Genomic DNA, 21387 nt, shown 5'->3' with positions numbered 1-21387 from the left:
CCTGGCCCCGCTATAGAATAGCAGTATTCTCTGCCTGGCCCCGCTATAGAATAGCAGTATTCTCTGCCTGGCCCCGCTATAGAATAGCAGTAATCTCTGGCTGGCCCCTCTATAGAATAGCAGTATTCTCTGCCTGGCCCCGCTATAGAATAGCAGTATTCTCTGCCGGGCCCCGCTATAGAATAGCTGTATTCTCTGCCAGGCCCCGCTATAGAATAGCAGTATTCCCTGCCTGGCCTCGCTATAGAATAGCAGTATTCTCTGTCTGGCCCCGCTATAGAATAGCAGTATTCCCTGCCTGGCCCTGCTATAGAATAGCAGTATTCTCTGCCTGGCCCCGCTATAGAATAGCAGTATTCTCTGCCTGGCCCCGCTATAGAATAGCAGTATTCTCTGCCTGGCCCCGCTATAGAATAGCAGTATTCTCTGCCTGGCCCCGCTATAGAATAGCAGTATTCTCTGCCTGGCCCCGCTATAGAATAGCAGTATTCTCTGCCTGGCCCCGCTATAGAATAGCAGTATTCTCTGCCTGGCCCCGCTATAGAATAGCAGTATTCTCTGCCTGGCCCCGCTATAGAATAGCAGTATTCTCTGCCTGGCCCCGCTATAGAATAGCAGTATTCTCTGCCTGGCCCCGCTATAGAATAGCAGTATTCTCTGCCTGGCCCCGCTATAGAATAGCAGTATTCTCTGCCTGGCCCCGCTATAGAATAGCAGTATTCTCTGCCTGGCCCCGCTATAGAATAGCAGTATTCCCTGCCGGGCCCCGCTATAGAATAGCAGTATTCTCTGCCTGGCCCGCTATAGAATAGCAGTATTCTCTGCCTGGCCCCGCTATAGAATAGCAGTATTCTCTGCCTGGCTCCGCTATAGAATAGCAGTATTCTCTGCCTGGCCCCGCTATAGAATAGCAGTATTCTCTGCCTGGCCCCGCTATAGAATAGCAGTATTCTCTGCCTGGCCCCGCTATAGAATAGCAGTATTCTCTGCCTGGCCCCGCTATAGAATAGCAGTATTCTCTGCCTGGCCCCGCTATAGAATAGCAGTATTCTCTGCCTGGCCCCGCTATAGAATAGCAGTATTCTCTGCCTGGCCCCGCTATAGAATAGCAGTATTCTCTGCCGGCCCCGCTATAGAATAGCAGTATTCTCTGCCTGGCTCCGCTATAGAATAGCAGTATTCTCTGCCTGGCCCCGCTATAGAATAGCAGTATTCTCTGCCTGGCTCCGCTATAGAATAGCTGTATTCTCTGCCTGGCCCCGCTATAGAATAGCAGTATTCTCTGCCGGCCCCCGCTATAGAATAGCAGTATTCTCTGCCTGGCTCCGCTATAGAATAGCAGTATTCTCTGCCTGGCCCCGCTATAGAATAGCAGTATTCTCTGCCTGGCTCCGCTATAGAATAGCAGTATTCTCTGCCTGGCCCCGCTATAGAATAGCAGTATTCTCTGCCTGGCCCCGCTATAGAATAGCAGTATTCTCTGCCGGGCCCCGCTATAGAATAGCAGTATTCTCTGCCTGGCTCCGCTATAGAATAGCAGTATTCTCTGCCTGGCCCCGCTATAGAATAGCAGTATTCTCTGCCTGGCCCCGCTATAGAATAGCAGTATTCTCTGCCTGGCCCCGCTATAGAATAGCAGTATTCTCTGCCTGGCCCCGCTATAGAATAGCAGTATTCTCTGCCTGGCCCCGCTATAGAATAGCAGTATTCTCTGCCTGGCCCCGCTATAGAATAGCAGTATTCTCTGCCTGGCCCCGCTATAGAATAGCAGTATTCTCTGCCTGGCCCCGCTCTAGAATAGCAGTATTCTCTGCCTGGCCCCGCTATAGAATAGCTGTATTCTCTGCCTGGCCCCGCTATAGAATAGCAGTATTCTCTGCCTGGCCCCGCTATAGAATAGCAGTATTCTCTGCCTGGCCCCGCTATAGAATAGCAGTATTCTCTGCCTGGCCCCGCTATAGAATAGCAGTATTCTCTGCCTGGCCCGCTATAGAATAGCAGTATTCTCTGCCTGGCCCCGCTATAGAATAGCAGTATTCTCTGCCTGGCCCGCTATAGAATAGCAGTATTCTCTGCCTGGCCCCGCTATAGAATAGCAGTATTCTCTGCCTGGCCCCGCTATAGAATAGCAGTATTCTCTGCCTGGCCCCGCTATAGAATAGCAGTATTCTCTGCCGGGCCCCGCTATAGAATAGCAGTATTCTCTGCCGGGCCCCGCTATAGAATAGCAGTATTCTCTGCCTGGCCCCGCTATAGAATAGCAGTATTCTCTGCCGGGCCCCGCTATAGAATAGCAGTATTCTCTGCCGGGCCCCGCTATAGAATAGCAGTATTCTCTGCCAGGCCCCGCTATAGAATAGCAGTATTCTTTGCCTGGCCCCGCTATAGAATAGCAGTATTCTCTGCCGGGCCCCGCTATAGAATAGCAGTATTCTCTGCCTGGCCCCGCTATAGAATAGCAGTATTCTCTGCCTGGCCCCGCTATAGAATAGCAGTATTCTCTGTCTGGCCCCACTATAGAATAGCAGTATTCTCTGCCTGGTCCCCGCTATAGAATAGCAGTATTCTCTGCCTGGCCCCGCTATAGAATAGCAGTATTCTCTGCCTGGCCCCGCTATAGAATAGCAGTATTCTCTGCCTGGCCCCGCTATAGAATAGCAGTATTCTCTGCCTGGCCCCGCTATAGAATAGCAGTATTCTCTGCCTGGCTCCGCTATAGAATAGCAGTATTCCCTGCCGGGCCCCGCTATAGAATAGCAGTATTCTCTGCCTGGCCCGCTATAGAATAGCAGTATTCTCTGCCTGGCCCCGCTATAGAATAGCAGTATTCTCTGCCGGGCCCCGCTATAGAATAGCAGTATTCTCTGCCTGGCTCCGCTATAGAATAGCAGTATTCTCTGCCTGGCCCCGCTATAGAATAGCAGTATTCTCTGCCTGGCCCCGCTATAGAATAGCAGTATTCTCTGCCGGGCCCCGCTATAGAATAGCAGTATTCTCTGCCTGGCCCCGCTATAGAATAGCAGTATTCTCTGCCTGGCCCCGCTATAGAATAGCAGTATTCTCTGCCTGGCCCCGCTATAGAATAGCAGTATTCTCTGCCTGGCCCCGCTATAGAATAGCAGTATTCCCTGCCGGGCCCCGCTATAGAATAGCAGTATTCTCTGCCTGGCCCGCTATAGAATAGCAGTATTCTCTGCCTGGCCCGCTATAGAATAGCAGTATTCTCTGTCTGGCCCCGCTATAGAATAGCAGTATTCTCTGCCTGGCCCCGCTATAGAATAGCAGTATTCTCTGCCTGGCCCCGCTGTAGAATAGCAGTATTCTCTGTCTGGCCCCGCTATAGAATAGCAGTATTCTCTGCCTGGCCCCGCTATAGATTAGCAGTATTCTCTGCCTGGCCCCGCTATAGAATAGCAGTATTCTCTGCCTGGCCCCGCTATAGAATAGCAGTATTCTCTGCCTGGCCCCGCTATAGAATAGCAGTATTCTCTGTCTGGCCCCGCTATAGAATAGCAGTATTCTCTCTGCCGGGCCCCGATATAGAATAGCAGTATTCTCTGCCTGGCTCCGCTATAGAATAGCAGTATTCTCTGCCGGGCCCCGCTATAGAATAGCAGTATTCTCTGCCTGGCCCCGCTATAGAATAGCAGTATTCTCTGCCTGGCCCCGCTATAGAATAGCAGTATTCTCTGCCGGGCCCCGCTATAGAATAGCAGTATTCTCTGCCTGGCCCCGCTATAGAATAGCAGTATTCTCTGCCTGGCCCCGCTATAGAATAGCAGTATTCTCTGCCTGGCCCCGCTATAGAATAGCAGTATTCTCTGCCTGGCCCCGCTATAGAATAGCAGTATTCCCTGCCTGGCTCCGCTATAGAATAGCAGTATTCTCTGCCTGGCCCCGCTATAGAATAGCAGTATTCTCTGCTGGGCCCCGCTATAGAATAGCAGTATTCTCTGCCTGGCCCCGCTATAGAATAGCAGTATTCTCTGCCTGGCCCCGCTATAGAATAGCAGTATTCTCTGCCTGGCCCCGCTATAGAATAGCAGTATTCTCTGCCTGGCCCCGCTATAGAATAGCAGTATTCTCTGCCTGGCCCCGCTATAGAATAGCAGTATTCTCTGCCTGGCCCCGCTATAGAATAGCAGTATTCTCTGCCTGGCCCCGCTATAGAATAGCAGTATTCTCTGCCTGGCCCCGCTATAGAATAGCAGTATTCTCTGCTGGGCCCCGCTATAGAATAGCAGTATTCTCTGCCTGGCCCCGCTATAGAATAGCAGTATTCTCTGCCTGGCCCCGCTATAGAATAGCAGTATTCTCTGCTGGGCCCCGCTATAGAATAGCAGTATTCTCTGCCTGGCCCCGCTATAGAATAGCAGTATTCTCTGCCTGGCCCCGCTATAGAATAGCAGTATTCTCTGCCTGGCCCCGCTATAGAATAGCAGTATTCTCTGCCTGGCCCCGCTATAGAATAGCAGTATTCCCTGCCTGGCTCCGCTATAGAATAGCAGTATTCTCTGCCTGGCCCCGCTATAGAATAGCAGTATTCCCTGCCTGGCTCCGCTATAGAATAGCAGTATTCTCTGCCTGGCCCCGCTATAGAATAGCAGTATTCTCTGCCGGGCCCCGCTATAGAATAGCAGTATTCTCTGCCTGGCCCCGCTATAGAATAGCAGTATTCTCTGCCTGGCCCCGCTATAGAATAGCAGTATTCCCTGCCTGGCCCCGATATAGAATAGCAGTATTCTCTGCCGGGCCCCGCTATAGAATAGCAGTATTCTCTGCCTGGCCCCGCTATAGAATAGCAGTATTCTCTGCCTGGCCCCGCTATAGAATAGCAGTATTCTCTGCCTGGCCCCGCTATAGAATAGCAGTATTCTCTGCCTGGCCCCGCTATAGAATAGCAGTATTCTCTGCCTGGCCCCGCTACAGAATAGCAGTATTCTCTGCCTGGCCCCGCTATAGAATAGCAGTATTCTCTGCCTGGCCCCGCTATAGAATAGCAGTATTCCCTGCCTGGCCCCGCTATAGAATAGCAGTATTCTCTGCCTGGCCCCGCTATAGAATAGCAGTATTCTCTGCCTGGCCCCGCTATAGAATAGCAGTATTCTCTGCCTGGCTCCGCTATAGAATAGCAGTAATCTCTGCCTGGCCCCGCTATAGAATAGCAGTAATCTCTGCCTGGCCCCGCTATAGAATAGCAGTATTCTCTGCCTGGCTCCGCTATAGAATAGCAGTATTCTCTGCCTGGCTCCGCTATAGAATAGCAGTATTCTCTGCCTGGCCCCGCTATAGAATAGCAGTATTCTCTGCCTGGCCCCGCTATAGAATAGCAGTATTCTCTGCCTGGCCCCGCTATAGAATAGCAGTATTCTCTGCCGGGCCCCGCTATAGAATAGCAGTATTCTCTGTCTGGCCCTGCTATAGAATAGCAGTATTCTCTGCCTGGCCCCGCTATAGAATAGCAGTATTCTCTGCCTGGCCCCGCTATAGAATAGCAGTATTCTCTGCCTGGCCCCGATATAGAATAGCAGTATTCTCTGCCTGGCCCCGCTATAGAATAGCAGTATTCTCTGCCTGGCTCTGCTATAGAATAGCAGTATTCTCTGCCTGGCCCCGCTATAGAATAGCAGTATTCTCTGCCTGGCTCCGCTATAGAATAGCAGTATTCTCTGCCTGGCCCCGCTATAGAATAGCAGTATTCTCTGCCTGGCCCCGCTATAGAATAGCAGTATTCTCTGCCTGGCCCCGCTATAGAATAGCAGTATTCTCTGCCTGGCTCCGCTATAGAATAGCAGTATTCTCTGCCTGGCCCCGCTATAGAATAGCAGTATTCTCTGCCTGGCTCCGCTATAGAATAGCAGTATTCTCTGCCTGGCTCCGCTATAGAATAGCAGTATTCTCTGCCTGGCCCCGCTATACTGTGTTCAGAAATCCTGCTTTCCTCTCTTCCATGTTTGTTCCCTAAATGTGACACTGCCTTCCCTGTGGCTGACACCGCCTTCCCCGTGGCTGACACTGCCTCCCCCGTGGCTGGCACCGCCTTCCCCGTGGCTGACACCGCCTGCCAAAGTGATTAGCCATGGCATTTAAAGTTTAAAGGCTGACACTGCCTCCCCTGTGGCTGGCACCGCCTTCCCCGTGGCTGACACTGCCTTCCCCGTGGCTGACACCGCCTTCTCCGTGGCTGACACTGCCTCCCCCGTGGCTGACACACACTACAATAAGACTGGCCACTGGTGAATGAGAAGCAATGTAAAGTTGCTGTGCTCTGTGCACACTGACAGTGACACAATGTGTATATTGTGTAAGGGGTTGTGATACGTCACTCACCCTGACAACGCCTGCAGCACTCGCCGGGTACTTCCTCCTGCAGCGCACAACTCAGCTTCGGGCAGGAGACCCGGACACACAACACACTGCCATCCTGAGGAGAGACACACAACACATTACTATCCTGAGGAGAGACACACAGCACATTACTATCCTGAGGAGACACAGACATACAGCACATTACTATCCTGAGGAGACACAGACACACAACACATTACTATCCTGAGGAGACACAGACACACACAGCACATTACTATCCTGAGGAGACACAGACACACACAGCACATTACTATCCTGAGGAGAGACAGACACACAGCAAATTACTATCCTGAGGAGACACAGACATACAGCACATTACTATCCTGAGGAGACACAGACACACAACACATTACTATCCTGAGGAGACACAGACACACAGCACATTACTATCCCGAGGAGACACAGACACACAGCACATTACTATCCTGAGGAGAGACACACAGCACATTACTATCCTGAGGAGACACAGACATACAGCACATTACTATCCTGAGGAGACACAGACACACAGCACATTACTATCCCGAGGAGACACAGACACACAACACATTACTATCCTGAGGAGACACAGACACACAGCACATTATTATCCCGAGGAGAGACAGACACACAACACATTATTATCCTGAGGAGACACAGACACACAGCACATTACTATCCTGAGGAGACACAGACACACAGCACATTACTATCCTGAGGAGACACAGACACACACAGCACATTACTATCCTGAGGAGAGACACACACAGCACATTACTATCCTGAGGAGACACACACAGCACATTACTATCCTGAGGAGAGACAGACACACAGCACATTACTATCCTGAGGAGACACAGACACACACAGCACATTACTATCCTGAGGAGAGACACACACAGCACATTACTATCCTGAGGAGACACAGACACACAGCACATTACTATCCTGAGGAGAGACACAGACACACAGCACATTACTATCCTGAGGAGACACAGACACACAGCACATTACTATCCTGAGGAGAGGGACACACAGCACATTACTATCCTGAGGAGACACAGACACACAGCACATTACTATCCTGAGGAGAGACAGACACACAGCACATTACTATCCTGAGGAGACACAGACATACAGCACATTACTATCCTGAGGAGAGACACAGACACACAGCACATTACTATCCTGAGGAGACACAGACACACAGCACATTACTATCCTGAGGAGAGACACACACAGCACATTACTATCCTGAGGAGACACAGACACACAGCACATTACTATCCTGAGGAGAGACACACACAGCACATTACTATCCTGAGGAGACACAGACACAGACAGCACATTACTATCCTGAGGAGACACAGACACACAGCACATTACTATCCTGAGGAGAGACACAGACACACACCACATTACTATCCTGAGGAGAGGGACACACAGCACATTACTATCCTGAGGAGAGGGACACACAGCACATTGCTATCCTGAGGAGACACAGACACACAGCACATTACTATCCTTAGGAGAGACAGACACACAGCACATTACTATCCTGAGGAGACACAGACACACAGCACATTACTATCCTGAGGAGACACAGACATACAGCACATTACTATCCTGAGGAGACACAGACACACAGCACATTACTATCCTGAGGAGAGACACACACAGCACATTACTATCCTGAGGAGACACAGACATACAGCACATTACTATCCTGAGGAGACACAGACACACAGCACATTACTATCCTGAGGAGACACAGACACACAGCACATTACTATCCTGAGGAGACACAGACACACAGCACATTACTATCCTGAGGAGAGACACACACAGCACATTACTATCCTGAGGAGACACAGACACACAGCACATTACTATCCTGAGGAGACACAGACACACAGCACATTACTATCCTTAGGAGAGACAGACACACAGCACATTACTATCCTGAGGAGAGACAGACACACAGCACATTACTATCCTGAGGAGAGACAGACACACAGCACATTACTATCCTCAGGAGACACAGACACACAGCACATTACTATCCTTAGGAGAGACAGACACACAGCACATTACTATCCTAAGGAGAGAGACACAGCACATTACTATCCTGAGGAGAGGGACACACAGCACATTACTATCCTGAGGAGAGAGACACACAGCACATTACTATCCTGAGGAGAGAGACACACAGCACATTACTATCCTGAGGAGAGACAGACACACAGCACATTACTATCCTCAGGAGACACAGACACACAGCACATTACTATCCTGAGGAGACACAGACACACAGCACATTACTATCCTGAGGAGACACAGACACACAACACATTACTATCCTGAGGAGAGACAGACACACAGCACATTACTATCCTGAGGAGAGACAGACACACAGCACATTACTATCCTGAGGAGAGACAGACACACAGCACATTACTATCCTCAGGAGACACAGACACACAGCACATTATTATCCTGAGGAGAGACACACAGCACATTACTATCCTGAGGAGACACAGACACACAGCACATTACTATCCTGAGGAGAGGGACACACAGCACATTACTATCCTGAGGAGAGGGACACACAGCACATTACTATCCTGAGGAGAGACACAGACACACAGCACATTACTATCCTGAGGAGAGACACAGACACACAGCACATTACTATCCTGAGGAGACACAGACACACAGCACATTACTATCCTGAGGAGAGACACACACAGCACATTACTATCCTGAGGAGACACAGACACACAGCACATTACTATCCTGAGGAGACACACACACACAGCACATTACTATCCTGAGAGGGACACAGACACACAGCACATTACTATCCTGAGGAGACACAGACACACAGCACATTACTATCCTGAGGAGAGAGACATACAGCACATTACTATCCTGAGACACAGACACACAGCACATTACTATCCTGAGGAGAGACACACACAGCACATTACTATCCTGAGGAGAGACACAGACACACAGCACATTACTATCCTGAGGAGACACAGACACACAGCACATTACTATCCTGAGGAGACACAGACACACAGCACATTACTATCCTGAGGAGACACAGACACACAGCACATTACTATCCTGAGGAGACACAGACACACAGCACATTACTATCCTGAGGAGAGGGACACACAGCACATTACTATCCTGAGGAGAGACACAGACACACAGCACATTACTATCCTGAGGAGAGGGACACACAGCACATTACTATCCTGAGGAAACACAGAGCACATTACTATCCTGAGGAAACACAGAGCACATTACTATCCTGAGGAGACACAGACACACAGCACATTACTATCCTGAGGAGACACAGACACACAGCACATTACTATCCTGAGGAGAGACAGACACACAGCACATTACTATCCTGAGGAGAGAGACACACAGCACATTACTATCCTGAGGAGAACAGACACACAGCACATTACTATCCTGAGGAGAGGGACACACAGCACATTACTATCCTGAGGAGACACAGACACACAGCACATTATTATACCGAGGAGACACAGACACACACAGCACATTACTATCCTGAGGAGACACAGACACACAGCACATTACTATCCTGAGGAGACACAGACACACACAGCACATTACTATCCTGAGGAGAGACAGACACACAACACATTACTATCCTGAGGAGAGACAGACACACAGCACATTACTATCCTGAGGAGAGGGACACACAGCACATTACTATCCTGAGGAGAGACAGACACACAGCACATTACTATCCTGAGGAGACACAGACACACAGCACATTACTATCCTGAGGAGAGACAGACACACAACACATTACTATCCTGAGGAGAGACAGACACACAGCACATTACTATCCTGAGGAGAGACAGACACACAGCACATTACTATCCTGAGGAGACACAGACACACAGCACATTACTATCCTGAGGAGAGACAGACACACAACACATTACTATCCTGAGGAGACACAGACACACAGCACATTACTATCCTGAGGAGAGACAGACACACAACACATTACTATCCTGAGGAGAGACAGACACACAGCACATTACTATCCTGAGGAGAGGGACACACAGCACATTACTATCCTGAGGAGAGACACAGACACACAGCACATTACTATCCTGAGGAGACACAGACACACAGCACATTACTATCCTGAGGAGAGACAGACACACAACACATTATTATCCTGAGGAGAGACAGACACACAGCACATTACTATCCTGAGGAGACACAAACACACAGCACATTACTATCCTGAGGAGACACAGACACACAGCACATTACTATCCTGAGGAGACACAGACACACAGCACATTACTATCCTGAGGAGAGGGACACACAGCACATTACTATCCTGAGGAGACACAGACACACAGCACATTACTATCCTGAGGAGAGGGATACACAGCACATTACTATCATGAGGAGACACAGACACACAGCACATTACTATCCTGAGGAGAGGGATACACAGCACATTACTATCATGAGGAGACACAGACACACAGCACATTACTATCCTGAGGAGAGGGATACACAGCACATTACTATCCTGAGGAGACACAGACACACACAGCACATTACTATCCTTAGGAGAGACAGACACACAGCACATTACTATCCTGAGGAGACACAGACACACAGCACATTACTATCCTGAGGAGACACAGACACACAGCACATTACTATCCTGAGGAGAGGGACACACAGCACATTACTATCCTGAGGAGAGGGACACACAGCACATTACTATCCTGAGGAGAGACACAGACACACAGCACATTACTATCCTGAGGAGAGACACAGACACACAGCACATTACTATCCTGAGGAGACACAGACACACAGCACATTACTATCCTGAGGAGAGACACAGACAGCACATTACTATCCTGAGGAGACACAGACACACAGCACATTACTATCCTGAGGAGACACACACACACAGCACATTACTATCCTGAGAGGGACACAGACACACAGCACATTACTATCCTGAGGAGACACAGACACACAGCACATTACTATCCTGAGGAGAGAGACATACAGCACATTACTATCCTGAGACACAGACACACAGCACATTACTATCCTGAGGAGAGACACACACAGCACATTACTATCCTGAGGAGAGACACAGACACACAGCACATTACTATCCTGAGGAGACACAGACACACAGCACATTACTATCCTGAGGAGACACAGACACACAGCACATTACTATCCTGAGGAGACACAGACACACAGCACATTACTATCCTGAGGAGACACAGACACACAGCACATTACTATCCTGAGGAGAGGGACACACAGCACATTACTATCCTGAGGAGAGACACAGACACACAGCACATTACTATCCTGAGGAGAGGAACACACAGCACATTACTATCCTGAGGAAACACAGAGCACATTACTATCCTGAGGAAACACAGAGCACATTACTATCCTGAGGAGACACAGACACACAGCACATTACTATCCTGAGGAGACACAGACACACAGCACATTACTATCCTGAGGAGAGACAGACACACAGCACATTACTATCCTGAGGAGAGAGACACACAGCACATTACTATCCTGAGGAGAACAGACACACAGCACATTACTATCCTGAGGAGAGGGACACACAGCACATTACTATCCTGAGGAGACACAGACACACAGCACATTATTATACCGAGGAGACACAGACACACACAGCACATTACTATCCTGAGGAGACACAGACACACAGCACATTACTATCCTGAGTAGACACAGACACACACAGCACATTACTATCCTGAGGAGAGACAGACACACAACACATTACTATCCTGAGGAGAGACAGACACACAGCACATTACTATCCTGAGGAGAGGGACACACAGCACATTACTATCCTGAGGAGAGACAGACACACAGCACATTACTATCCTGAGGAGACACAGACACACAGCACATTACTATCCTGAGGAGAGACAGACACACAACACATTACTATCCTGAGGAGAGACAGACACACAGCACATTACTATCCTGAGGAGAGACAGACACACAGCACATTACTATCCTGAGGAGACACAGACACACAGCACATTACTATCCTGAGGAGAGACAGACACACAACACATTACTATCCTGAGGAGACACAGACACACAGCACATTACTATCCTGAGGAGAGACAGACACACAACACATTACTATCCTGAGGAGAGACAGACACACAGCACATTACTATCCTGAGGAGAGGGACACACAGCACATTACTATCCTGAGGAGAGACACAGACACACAGCACATTACTATCCTGAGGAGACACAGACACACAGCACATTACTATCCTGAGGAGAGACAGACACACAACACATTATTATCCTGAGGAGAGACAGACACACAGCACATTACTATCCTGAGGAGACACAAACACACAGCACATTACTATCCTGAGGAGACACAGACACACAGCACATTACTATCCTGAGGAGACACAGACACACAGCACATTACTATCCTGAGGAGAGGGACACACAGCACATTACTATCCTGAGGAGACACAGACACACAGCACATTACTATCCTGAGGAGAGGGATACACAGCACATTACTATCATGAGGAGACACAGACACACAGCACATTACTATCCTGAGGAGAGGGATACACAGCACATTACTATCATGAGGAGACACAGACACACAGCACATTACTATCCTGAGGAGAGGGATACACAGCACATTACTATCCTGAGGAGACACAGACACACACAGCACATTACTATCCTTAGGAGAGACAGACACACAGCACATTACTATCCTGAGGAGACACAGACACACAGCACATTACTATCCTGAGGAGACACAGACACACAGCACATTACTATCCTGAGGAGACACAGACACACAGCACATTACTATCCTGAGGAGAGACACACACAGCACATTACTATCCTGAGGAGGGACACAGACACACAGCACATTACTATCCTGAGGAGAGGGACACACAGCACATTACTATCCTGAGGAGAGGGACACACAGCACATTACTATCATGAGGAGACACAGACATACAGCACATTACTATCCTGAGGAGAACAGACACACAGCACATTACTATCCTGAGGAGACACAGACACACAGCACATTACTATCCTGAGGAGAGGGACACACAGCACATTACTATCCTGAGGAGAGACACAGACACACAGCACATTACTATCCTGAGGAGACACAGACACACAGCATATTACTATCCTGAGGAGACACAGACACACAGCATATTACTATCCTGAGGAGACACAGACACACAGCACATTACTATCCTGAGGAGACACAGACACACAGCACATTACTATCCTGAGGAGACACAGACACACAGCACATTACTATCCTGAGGAGAGGGACACACAGCACATTACTATCCTGAGGAGAGACACAGACACACAGCACATTACTATCCTGAGGAGACACAGACACACAGCACATTACTATCCTGAGGAGAGGGACACACAGCACATTACTATCCTGAGGAGAGACACAGACACACAGCACATTACTATCATGAGGAGACACAGACACACAGCACATTACTATCCTGAGGAGATGGATACACAGCACATTACTATCCTGAGGAGACACAGACACACAGCACATTACTATCCTGAGGAGAGAGACACACAGCACATTACTATCCTGAGGAGAGGGACACACAGCACATTACTATCCTGAGGAGAGAGACACACAGCACATTACTATCCTGAGGAGAGACACACACAGCACATTACTATCCTGAGGAGAGGGACACACAGCACATTACTCTCCTGAGGAGAGGGACACACAGCACATTACTATCCTGAGGAGAGACACAGACACACAGCACATTACTATCCTGAGGAGAGAGACACAGACACACAGCACATTACTATCCTGAGGAGAGAGACACAGACACACAGCACATTACTATCCTGAGGAGAGACACAGACACACAGCACATTACTATCCTGAGGAGAGAGACACACAGCACATTACTATCCTGAGGAGAGGGACACACAGCACATTACTATCCTGAGGAGAGGGACACACAGCACATTACTATCCTGAGGAGAGGGACACACAGCACATTACTATCCTGAGGAGAGAGACACACAGCACATTACTATCCCGAGGAGAGGGACACACAGCACATTACTATCCTGAGGAGACACAGACACACAGCACATTACTATCCTGAGGAGACACAGATACACAGCACATTACTATCCTGAGGAGAGGGACACACAGCACATTACTATCCTGAGGAGAGAGACACACAGCACATTACTATCCTGAGGAGAGACACAGACACACAGCACATTACTATCCAGAGGAGAGAGACACACAGCACATTACTATCCTGAGGAGACACAGACACACAGCACATTACTATCCTGAGGAGAGGGACACACAGCACATTACTATCCTGAGGAGAGACACAGACACACAGCACATTACTATCCTGAGGAGAGGGACACACAGCACATTACTATCCTGAGGAGAGACACACAGCACATTACTATCCTGAGGAGAGACACAGACACACAGCACATTACTATCCTGAGGAGACACAGACACACAGCACATTACTATCCTGAGGAGACACAGACACACAGCACATTACTATCCTGAGGAGACACAGACACACAGCACATTACTATCCTGAGGAGAGACACAGACACACAGCACATTACTATCCTGAGGAGACACAGACACACAGCACATTACTATCCTGAGGAGACACAGACACACAGCACATTACTATCCTGAGGAGACACAGACACACAGCACATTACTATCCTGAGGAGACACAGACACACAGCACATTACTATCCTGAGGAGACACAGACACACAGCACATTACTATCCTGAGGAGAGGGACACACAGCACATTACTATCCTGAGGAGACACAGACACACAGCACATTACTATCCTGAGGAGAGGGACACACAGCACATTACTATCCTGAGGAAAGGGACACACAGCACATTACTATCCTGAGGAGAGAGACACACAGCACATTACTATCCTGAGGAGAGGGACACACAGCACATTACTATCCTGAGGAGACACAGACACACAGCACATTACTATCCTGAGGAGACACAGACACACAGCACATTACTATCCTGAGGAGACACAGACACACAGCACATTACTATCCTGAGGAGAGACACAGACACACAGCACATTACTATCCTGAGGAGACACAGACACACAGCACATTACTATCCTGAGGAGACACAGACACACAGCACATTACTATCCTGAGGAGACACAGACACACAGCACATTACTATCCTGAGGAGACACAGACACACAGCACATTACTATCCTGAGGAGACACAGACACACAGCACATTACTATCCTGAGGAGAGGGACACACAGCACATTACTATCCCGAGGAGACACAGACACACAGCACATTACTATCCTGAGGAGAGGGACACACAGCACATTACTATCCTGAGGAGAGGGACACACAGCACATTACTCTCCTGAGGAGAGGGACACACAGCACATTACTATCCTGAGGAGAGAGACACACAGCACATTACTATCCTGAGGAGAGGGACACACAGCACATTACTATCCTGAGGAGACACAGACACACAGCACATTACTATCCTGAGGAGAGACACAGACACACACAGCACATTACTATCCTGAGGAGACACAGACACACAGCACATTACTATCCTGAGGAGACACAGACACACAGCACATTACTATCCTGAGGAGAGGGACACACAGCACATTACTATCCTGAGGAGACACAGACACACAGCACATTACTATCCTGAGGAGAGGGACACACAGCACATTACTATCCTGAGGAGACACAGACACACAGCACATTACTATCCTGAGGAGAGGGACACACAGCACATTACTATCCTGAGGAGACACAGACACACAGCACATTACTATCCTGAGGAGAGACAAAGACACAAAGCACATTACTATCCTGAGGAGACACAGACACACAGCACATTACTATCCTGAGGAGAGACAGACACACAGCACATTACTATCCTGAGGAGACACAGACACACACAGCACATTACTATCCTGAGGAGACACAGACACACAGCACATTACTATCCTGAGGAGACACAGACACACAGCACATTACTATCCTGAGGAGAGGGACACACAGCACATTACTATCCTGAGGAGAGAGACACACAGCACATTACTATCCTGAGGAGAGGGACACACAGCACATTACTATCCTGAGGAGAGAGACACACAGCACATTACTATCCTGAGGAGAGGGACACACAGCACATTACTATCCTGAGGAGACACAGACACACAGCACATTACTATCCTGAGGAGACACAGACACACAGCACATTACTATCCTGAGGAGACACAGACACACAGCACATTACTATCCTGAGGAGAGACACAGACACACAGCACATTACTATCCTGAGGAGACACAGACACACAGCACATTACTATCCTGAGGAGACACAGACACACAGCACATTACTATCCTGAGGAGACACAGACACACAGCACATTACTATCCTGAGGAGACACAGACACACAGCACATTACTATCCTGAGGAGACACAGACACACAGCACATTACTATCCTGAGGAGAGGGACACACAGCACATTACTATCCCGAGGAGACACAGACACACAGCACATTACTATCCTGAGGAGAGGGACACACAGCACATTACTATCCTGAGGAGAGGGACACACAGCACATTACTCTCCTGAGGAGAGGGACACACAGCACATTACTATCCTGAGGAGAGAGACACACAGCACATTACTATCCTGAGGAGAGGGACACACAGCACATTACTATCCTGAGGAGACACAGACACACAGCACATTACTATCCTGAGGAGAGACACAGACACACACAGCACATTACTATCCTGAGGAGACACAGACACACAGCACATTACTATCCTGAGGAGACACAGACACACAGCACATTACTATCCTGAGGAGAGGGACACACAGCACATTACTATCCTGAGGAGACACAGACACACAGCACATTACTATCCTGAGGAGAGGGACACACAGCACATTACTATCCTGAGGAGACACAGACACACAGCACATTACTATCCTGAGGAGAGGGACACACAGCACATTACTATCCTGAGGAGACACAGACACACAGCACATTACTATCCTGAGGAGAGACAAAGACACAAAGCACATTACTATCCTGAGGAGACACAGACACACAGCACATTACTATCCTGAGGAGAGACAGACACACCGCACATTACTATCCTGAGGAGACACAGACACACACAGCACATTACTATCCTGAGGAGACACAGACACACAGCACATTACTATCCTGAGGAGACACAGACACACAGCACATTACTATCCTGAGGAGAGGGACACACAGCACATTACTATCCTGAGGAGAGAGACACACAGCACATTACTATCCTGAGGAGAGGGACACACAGCACATTACTATCCTGAGGAGAGAGACACACAGCACATTACTATCCTGAGGAGAGACACAGACACACACAGCACATTACTATCCTGAGGAGAGGGACACACAGCACATTACTATCCTGAGGAGAGGGACACACAGCACATTACTATCCTGAGGAGAGGGACACACAGCACATTACTATCCTGAGGAGACACAGACACACAGCACATTACTATCCCGAGGAGAGAGACACACAGCACATTACTATCCTGAGGAGAGAGACACACAGCACATTACTATCCTGAGGAGAGAGACACACAGCACATTACTATCCTGAGGAGAGAGACACACAGCACATTACTATCCTGAGGAGAGAGACACAGACACACAGCACATTACTATCTTGAGGAGAGAGACACAGACACACAGCACATTACTATCCTGAGGAGAGGGACACACAGCACATTACTATCCTGAGGAGACACAGACACACAGCACATTACTATCCTGAGGAGACACAGACACACAGCACATTACTATCCTGAGGAGAGAGACACACAGCACATTACTATCCTGAGGAGAGAGACACAGACACACAGCACATTACTATCCTGAGGAGAGAGACACACACAGCACATTACTATCCTGAGGAGAGAGACACACAGCACATTACTATCCTGAGGAGAGAGACACACAGCACATTACTATCCTGAGGAGAGAGACACACAGCACATTACTATCCTGAGGAGAGAGACATACAGCACATTACTATCCTGAGGAGAGAGACACAGACACACAGCACATTACTATCCTGAGGAGACACAGACACACAGCACATTACTATCCTGAGGAGAGAGACACACAGCACATTACTATCCTGAGGAGACACAGACACACAGCACATTACTATCCTGAGGAGAGACACACAGCACATTACTATCCTGAGGAGAGGGACACACAGCACATTACTATCCTGAGGAGAGACAGACACACAGCACATTACTATCCTGAGGAGACACAGACACACAGCACATTACTATACTGAGGAGAGACAGACACACAGCACATTACTATCCTGAGGAGACACAGACACACAGCACATTACTATCCTGAGGAGAGACACAGACACACAGAACATTACTATCCTGAGGAGAGAGACACACAGCACATTACTATCCTGAGGAGAGGGACACACACAGCACATTACTATCCTGAGGAGACACAGACACACAGCACATTACTATCCTGAGGAGAGAGACACACAGCACATTACTATCCTGAGGAGACACAGACACACGGCACATTACTATCCTGAGGAGAGAGACACACAGCACATTACTATCCTGAGGAGAGAGACACACAGCACATTACTATCCTGAGGAGACACAGACACACAGCACATTACTATCCTGAGGAGAGAGACACACAGCACATTACTATCCTGAGGAGAGAGACACACAGCACATTACTATCCTGAGGAGAGAGACACACAGCACATTACTATCCTGAGGAGAGAGACACACAGCACATTACTATCCTGAGGAGAGGGACACACAGCACATTACTATCCTGAGGAGAGAGACACACAGCACATTACTATCCTGAGGAGAGAGACACACAGCACATTACTATCCTGAGGAGAGAGACACACAGCACATTACTATCCTGAGGAGAGGGACACACAGCACCTTCTTTGCTCACACGCACACTATCCCTACATGCGCTCACACTCACCCGATGCGCACTCTCCCAGCAGACTCAGCTAGCACACACTCACCTGCCACACGTTCACCCAGCATGCAGTTTCCTCAGCTAGCTCACACTCACCCTGCACACACAGCTGTCACAAGGGTCCCCGTTGCCCTGGAAGGTCACCCCGTTGGAGATGATGTCCCCGTGCAGGTCACAGGCTGAACAATCAGGGCAGCAGGAGCCACGGCGGACACCGTGAGTGCAGGTGTTTGGGCAATGCATGGCGGGGGTGCACCGCAACTCACCGTCCTGAGGTGAGGGGGGCAGGGAGGGAGGCAGGGAGAGGGGTGAGGGGGGCAAGGGGAGGGGTGAGGGGGGCAGGGAGAGGGGTGAGGGGGGCAGGGAGAGGGGTGAGGGGGGCAAGGGGAGGGGTGAGGGGGGCAGGGAGAGGGGTGAGGGGGGCAGGGAGAGGGGTGAGGGGGGGCAGGGAGAGGGGTGAGGGAGGCAGAGAGAGGGGTGAGGGAGGCAGGGAGAGGGGTGAGGGTGAGGGAGGCAGGGAGAGGGGCGAGGTGGGCAGGGAGAGGGGTGAGGGAGAGGGGGTGAGGGAGGCAGGGAGAGGGGCGAGGTGGGCAGGGAGAGGGGTGAGGGAGAGGGGGTGAGGGAGGCAGGGAGAGGGGCGAGGGGGGCAGGGAGAGGGGCGAGGGGGGCAGGAAGAGGGGTGAGGGAGGCAGGGAGAGGGGTGAGGGGGGGCAGGGAGAGGGGTGAGGGGGGGCAGGGAGAGGGGTGAGTTAGGCAGGGTGAGGGGGGCAGGGAGAGAGGGAGGCAGGGTGAGGGGGGCAGGGAGAGGGGTGAGGGGGGCAGGGAGAGGGGTGAGGGAGGCAGGGAGAGGGGTGAGGGAGGCAGGGAGAGGGAGGCAGGGTGAGGGGGGCAGGGAGAGGGGTGAGGGGGGCAGGGAGAGGGGTGAGGGAGGCAGGGAGAGGGGTGAGGGAGGCAGGGAGAGGGGGCAGGGAGAGAGGGGGGCAGGGAGAGGGGTGAGGGGGGCAGGGAGAGGGGAGAGGGAGGCAGGGAGAGGGGTGAGGGAGGCAGGGAGAGGGGTGAGGGAGGCAGGGAGAGGGGTGAGGGGGGCAGGGAGAAGGGTGAGGGAGGCAGGGAGAAGGGTGAGGGGGGCAGGGTGAGGGGGGCAGGGAGAAGGGTGAGGGAGGCAGGGTGAGGGGTGAGGGAGGCAGGGAGAGCGGTGAGGCAGGCAGAGAGAGGGGTGAGGGGGACAGGGAGAGCGGTGAGGGAGGCAGGGAGAGGGGTGAGGAAGGCAGGGTGAGGGAGACAGGGAGAGGGGTGAGGGAGGCAGGGAGAGGGGTGAGGGAGGCAGGGAGAGGGGGGCAGGGAGAGAGGGAGGCAGGGAGAGGGAGGCAGGGAGAGGGGTGAGGGAGGCATGGAGAGTGGTGAGGGTGGCAGCGAGAGGGGTTTCATATAATCACCTCAACACAGTGTACGAGTGCTTCACTGGGGTTTGTTTTTCTCTAGTTCATTATGGATTATACAGTACATAGGTATATTTGTATTTTATTTTTCATTGATATTTTTAATGATATTTTTATTACGTGTCCTGTTTTGCAGGTATTATTCATCTACTTTTCTTCCATGTCATATATATTCCTTAAGCTACTACGGACGCTTAGCGTTGCAAATTGTTATATTCTGTGTTACCCCACCAGGGGGAGGCACTAAGCCATATGAGGTGTTATTTGGACATTGGGTATATAAGGACACACATCGCCATAGGAAGTCACACCCCTGACGAAGAGGCCACACCTCGAAACGCGTAGGGTGACTTTTATGG

At 50.0% G+C, this 21387-nt stretch overlaps 1 protein-coding gene across 1 annotated transcript in view; it reads right to left on the bottom strand.

The window, feature by feature from the left end:
- Positions 1–6303: 6303 nt before the first annotated feature.
- Positions 6304–21387, bottom strand: part of LOC142484915 (kielin/chordin-like protein) — a 61135-nt gene continuing 46051 nt past the window's right edge. The window contains exons 11-12 of the mRNA XM_075584162.1: positions 19686–19859; positions 6304–6424 (exon numbers count right to left, since the gene is read on the bottom strand). Coding sequence (XP_075440277.1) covers positions 6323–6424; positions 19686–19859 — 276 coding nt within the window. The 3' untranslated portion in view covers positions 6304–6322. The remainder of the gene's footprint in view (positions 6425–19685; positions 19860–21387) is intronic.

Source organism: Ascaphus truei, unplaced genomic scaffold (genome assembly GCF_040206685.1).
Source record: "Ascaphus truei isolate aAscTru1 unplaced genomic scaffold, aAscTru1.hap1 HAP1_SCAFFOLD_465, whole genome shotgun sequence".
Taxonomy (NCBI): domain Eukaryota; kingdom Metazoa; phylum Chordata; class Amphibia; order Anura; family Ascaphidae; genus Ascaphus; species Ascaphus truei.
The sequence above is the reverse complement of the archived record's forward strand: the minus strand, read 5'-3'. Positions and strand labels throughout refer to the sequence as shown.